Source organism: Pinus tabuliformis, chromosome 4_2 (assembly GCF_031772625.1).
Source record: "Pinus tabuliformis cultivar Carrire ecotype Pingquan chromosome 4_2, CPIR1, whole genome shotgun sequence".
In the NCBI taxonomy this organism is placed as follows: Eukaryota; Viridiplantae; Streptophyta; class Pinopsida; order Pinales; family Pinaceae; genus Pinus; species Pinus tabuliformis.
In genome coordinates, this window is record NC_142304.1 from 648174755 (window position 1) to 648180983 (window position 6229).

General features: G+C 35.8%; 1 protein-coding gene across 1 annotated transcript; it reads left to right on the forward strand.

The window, feature by feature from the left end:
• Nucleotides 1-780: 780 nt before the first annotated feature.
• On the forward strand, nt 781-5731 carry LOC149171045 (DNA polymerase delta catalytic subunit-like; the record flags this gene model as incomplete). The annotated part of the gene is given in 15 exon segments (XM_089427418.1): nt 781-882; nt 1095-1160; nt 1253-1309; nt 1422-1509; nt 1976-2055; nt 2234-2347; nt 2598-2712; nt 2851-3023; nt 3514-3583; nt 3788-3864; nt 4012-4101; nt 4236-4396; nt 4665-4738; nt 4855-4942; nt 5124-5731. Coding segments are annotated over 15 exon segments (1443 nt in total), but the record flags the coding sequence as incomplete, so codon positions are not given.
• Nucleotides 5732-6229: the final 498 nt, after the last annotated feature.

Consider the following 6229-nt stretch of genomic DNA (forward strand, 5'->3'; position numbering starts at 1 on the left):
GAGGTTGCTGCAAATATGCTCCATGGTCTGAGGTATGCGAGGTACTTAAAGGGCACACTAGCATAGTGCTTTGAGCTGTTGCATGCTTTAGTGGATTTTGACAGGGCCAGAGATGCAGGTGGCAGGAAGAGTGATTCATGGTTTTGTTTTAGCTTGGGTTCAAATATAATATCTTTGTTAGGATGGGATACCCATGTGTGCAAGTTGAAGAAGTCCCTTTTTGGGCTAAAGTAGCCTCTTGTGCTTGGTACTCATGGATTTATGAGTACTTACAGATTATGGGCATCACTAAGACCGTTGCAGGTCCTAAATTTTATTATTTGTTTGATTATGATAAATTTGATATGCAATTTTGAAAACGCTACTATATTGGGATTATGCTTTACCATGTGAATTCGATATGTGCTATTTCATGATGCAAATGGAATGTTTACCCAGTTTTCACAAAAATCCCGTATCCTACTCCTTCCGTAAGATCTTCCCAATTTGATGGTTGAATTTTTATCTGATATATGAAATAAAAACCTATCATCATACTCCTTCATGATAGTTGTGAATGATGATAATTAGGCCACTTGAGCATTCTCATTGTCTTAGCTGTCAGTAAAATTGTACATCTATACTGGGTCTGAAAGAGAAATGCATACAGAGACCAATAAGCCTGGCATCTGTTAAGTAGCCCTGCCCCTTAGGCATCCCCATATAAGCTGTATTATTGGAAGATTGAGATATTCGCACTATCAACTAAAACAGTTACAAAATGGCTTTTGATCCTTCTCAACATTGGTGAGGTCAGAGGACATTGCAAAATTTAATCTCCAGCCAGAGTGTGTAAATAAAACACCATCGGGTGAGACTTTTGTGAAGCCAACTTTATAGAAGGTATACACTTTCTCCTTGCTTGTGATTTGTTATAACTCACAAATCTATGTAGGCTTTGGCATTTATTTGAAGCTGGATCAGGATGGGCTTATTTTTCATAGATGACTTTTTACGACGATCGCTGATACTTATTTCATTATTTACTTTTTAACCATCATATGCTGACCATTTTCGATGATGCTAAATTGAATGCTCTTTTTCCTGTTACCTAGGGCATATTACCAGAGATCCTAGAAGAGTTACTGGCTGCCAGGAAAAGAGCCAAGGCAGACCTAAAGGTGGTGAACTAAGTGCTTCCTATGTTCATGTTACATGCTTGTATTTTTTCCACTTAGCATCTCAGTTTTTAACTTCCTGTAATCTTGTTTAGGAGGCTAAAGATCCTTTTGAAAAGGCTGTCTTGGATGGCCAACAATTGGCTTTGAAGGTAATTATAGCTTTGTCAAGTCTGTATTAATTATGGCTTGGACATGGAATAAAAGTAAAACTAGGTATGCTGGTGAAACGCATAAAATAGTTTTGACTGTGTGCACTTGCAGATCAGTGCGAATTCAGTTTATGGGTTTACTGGTGCCACTGTTGGCCAATTGCCCTGTTTGGAGATTTCGTCGAGTGTGATGAGCTATGGTAATTTCACAGTTCTTCCATGGAAAAAAAACATTAAATCCATGTACACCTTGATTCTCCCCTTGTTTTTCCTAGTTGTAATGTTATTGGTGCTTCTTTTATTTACAAGATAGAGATGCTTGCAATCCTCTCTTATTCTATATATGCATGTATCAGCCATTCACATTGATTATTTTTGGGCATCAATTATATCCATGTAATTCTTTTCTTCCTCCTGGCATAATGTTTTAGGTATGAACTGTAATTGACAATCTTGTACAAATAAGATCGAGTTCTTGAATTGCTTTAATTAGTCATGTGTACTTGTACAACTAAGATGATATGCTTAGGCCCTCTTATTATATTTTGATTACAAGTCCAGTTTGATCTTTTGACACATTCTCTGTTCCATCAGACAATATCGATTTTACGTATTGTTTTAAAATTTCATATCATTAATCATCTCATTTTTTTTTCCACCTGTCAGGCCGTCAAATGATAGAGCATACAAAGAGGCTAGTTGAAGAAAGGTTCACAATAGTTGGTGGTTACCAATACAATGCTGAGGTAGGCTATTATTTAGCAACTAAAGGCATTTGTAACCTTTGAACTGGATCAGTAATGACAGGAAGTACACTTGTTGTATTGGTGATAGTCCAAGTTCTTGAAATCATAATGGGTGATCTGATCCTAACCAAGATTTCTACTGTAAAGCTTGATATTATATTTTTATATTTGAATCTAGGTTGTATATGGAGATACAGATTCAGTTATGATACAGTTTGGTGTACCAAATATAGAAGAGGCCATGACGCTAGGGAGGGAAGCCTCAGATTATATTAGTGGTACATTTACAAAGGTACAGTGTCAAGAATTTTAAATATCCGTGAAGCCTCTAGAGTTGTTAATGATGTTTTTGTAGGGATGAATGTTTTAATATCACCTTTCTTTTTAAAACTAATCTTCTTTTGACATTCCACTTCCATGAGATCTTTGTAAATATGCACAGGACAAGATGATCAGTTATGCTTTCCTGTGGCTTATCTACATCTATTTGGTGCATCTTTGGCATCTAATCAGTGTGTTATTTAACATATGATTTTATGGAGCCTATTAAACTAGAATTTGAAAAAATATACTACCCATACTTGTTGATCAGCAAGAAAAGATATGCTGGGTTGTTGTGGACAAAGCCAGATGCTTATGACAAAATGGATACTAAAGGTGAGAAACCTGATTTTTTTGTTTCAAAGACAGGCCTTAGTATTTGTGAAGGCTCAAAATGCTCTTAGAAAAATAATTTATTTGATGCCTTCTTAATTATTAAATATTCCTAATCTTTTAAATATTCCATATCAACAGGCATTGAAACAGTGCGAAGGGACAATTGCCTGTTGGTGAAGAACTCGGTTACAGAGTGCCTTCACAAAATACTCATTGATCGTGACATACCTGGTGCAGTGCAGTATGTCAAGAACACTATTTCTGACTTGTTAATTTACAGAATGGATTTGTCACTTTTGGTGATAACTAAGGTGAGAACAATGAATCCTTCTGCATGTTTATGACCAAATTTGTTTGACCATTTGTTACTTTTGAAATGGAGAAAATATGATAGGGGGAAGAGGAGATTTACATTGCGAGCAAGTCACTTATTACATATTCCTGGTTTCAAGTGTTAGAAGTATATACTATATACCTAGTTGGGGCAGGCCATGGAAGTTTCCTTTTTAAGTCTGTCATGTTTCTTCTCCCTACATTCTGTACTTGGAAGGGATTCAGTCAATATTTACTGCTAGCAATGGGAGGAAGAAGTGTCAAGGGAGGCTCTTATACAATTGAAGAGAATCAAAACATGACAATATATAATATATCTGCATTTCTAATCTCATCCTGAGAAAAATTGATTACTGTTTAGCTGCAGCAGAAACAGATGTTTGTAGGTCATCTCCTTTATCAAGGCTAACAGCATATTCTTAAGGGAATTGTTGTTTTCCTGTGCTAACAATCTCTTTGTTGAGTCAGGGTCTGACAAAGACTGGAGGTGACTATGTAGTCAAGGCAGCACATGTGGAACTAGCTGAGCGCATGCGGAAGATAAATATTGGAAATAACTTCTCAGAACAAGTATAATGAACGGTGCAATGCCTTCTGGTTCCTTTCAATCCTATCTCTCTATTTTTATTACTGCAATGCATCTAAAGACTCTTGTAATATTTTTCTTTTTATTGACAATGAGTCCATTGTTGGATTTTTTAAATTGATGTCGTGTTTTAAAGCCAAGTAGCCCCTGGTTTACAAAGGGATGCTGCAACTGCTCCAACTGTGGGAGATCGTATTCCATATGTCATCATAAAGGTTGCAAAAGGTGCCAAGGTAAAAATTAACCCCTTCTGTGCTCAGCATAAGTCTTGATATTGCACTAAAAAATGGTTATTTTAATTATTTTGTTATGTTTTATTTGGAGGCATAATTTACAGAGGGATTATGGATATAATGAATAATGTGTTTACTTGGGCTCAGGCATATGAGAAATCTGAGGATCCAATTTATGTACTGGAGAATAACATCCCTATTGATCCACAATATTATCTGGAGAATCAACTGAGCAAGGTGAAAGACCAAAGCATCATCACTTGCAGTTTATGCTCTTTTTGAAAATTTCACCAGTGTTTCAAATATATCTTGATAGATAGTAATTCTTTCCAGCTAAGTGTTTTTTATTAGTGCCTGTTTTTGCTCTGTAGTTGCTGTTGAGAATATTTGAGCCCATTTTGAAGAATGCAAGCAAGGAGCTTCTTCATGGTAGTCACACACGAGCAGTTTCCATATCAACTCCTTCAAATAGTGGAATTATGAAATTTGCCAAGAAACAACTCAGTTGTATTGGTTGTAAAACACCTATCAGGTATTTAGTTAATACAAGTAGAGGGTGTCCTGCATGTGGTTTCCTTGATTATAGTAGTGCACAATTGAGAGTAACTATTATTTGAGTTTGGCGCTTTAGAAAGCTACTAGGGTTCATCTTTTTGATGTGGAAAAATCTATGAGGTTGCATGATTCCATGCCTGCTCTCCTTGTAAGAAACTATCTAGCTTTCTTATAATAAGAATGTCTGGTTAGGTTGCTTCATACTGAAATTCATGATGTTACCTGATTTCATGTTTCCATTGCAGCAAAGAAGATCAAACACTTTGTTCACATTGCAAAGGAAGAGAAGCAGAATTGTATCAGGAAACAGTTGCAAATGGTAAGCTGGTATTCTAATACCATTACTCTTTATTTGGAGAATTTAAAGTAGGCCTTGTTTTTATTGTTCTCACCTAGATTTTCTATCATATGACACTAATATTTGATCAATGTCAGTGAGGGAATTAGAAATGCTCTTTGGTAAACTATGGACACAATGTCAGCGGTGCCAAGGCTCTCTGCACCAAGATGTTCTTTGCACAAGGTTTTTGAATGCTATATTTCAAGTATTACATTTTCATAACATGATTTAAATTTACATTATGGATGTATTTTGTAACATTTGTGTGATCATGTATTTGTTTTAATTAATAGGATTTTTTTTAATTTTTTTTTACAATTACTATCTCTTTTATACTTACATTGATGTCCTATCCTTATTGCAGTCATGACTGCCCAATATTTTATCGTAGGAAGAAAGCTCAGAAAGACCTAACTGAAGCAGAGGTGCAACTAGAGCGCTGGCAGTTTTGAGGATGCTGCCTGTGTAGCTTGTAATTTTTTGTATTATCGAATATTTTTGTTTTCCTGAATTTTCTCTGGTGTATGTTTCTCTGATTTAATGGACTAGGGAATTTATTTGGTCCCTGAATCAGGATGAGCATGGTTTATTTATTGTACAGTAATTGTCAAGTCCTTGTTATTTAATGTTAACCAGTTCGATATATCTTTTCTCCTTGCAAATGAGATGGAGAAAAAGTCAAAATGGATACATACTTCCCAAGGCACACCCTATAAATGCAATGTGCATGCATATCCCAAATTTTAGGAGAGCACACACTATAAAACATAGATCTGCAGGCTTACATATGTATATCCAGACATGCATATAGTTGAATGGATGGATGGATGGATAGGTAGATAGAGATGGATACACAGATAGATTGGCAGGAGCAAATCCGAGCCAGAGAAGGATGCAAAAGGATAGGCACTACGCACAAAGAAGCCATCATATTTCTCCCTCTTTCAACAATTTATGCTAATTTGAAAACTTTACTGGTCATTGCATGATTGCACCCGTCAAATGAATAATCCGATGATGATTTGACAATTATACCACAAAATTAAAGGGTATATATTAGAAAGGCCCTTAGAACATTTCTCCCCATCCTCAAAGCAAATTCAGAGTCTCGTATGTCATCTTCATGATACTAATTAGAACGCTTAGATGACCAGCCTTAGCAATCACGATTCACAATGATCATGAATAGAACTGAACCAACCATCTATTGATTTTCATATCAATATTTTTCTGGCTGGTATATTGGATATAAAGTTCCTTGTGATGCTCTGCTCAACAAAATTCATGCTACCACTCATTTCTTTGGGCATTTTCTAATGAAGTGTGCTACTTGAAGCATACATTTTTTGACTTTCAACTTCTTGTGCACAAGAACATGGCCTTACATATAGTGCCATTTTAACTATTACAAAGCTGTCTATTCACATTTATTACCAAGGTTTTGGTTAACACCTTTAGGAGAAATCAAAC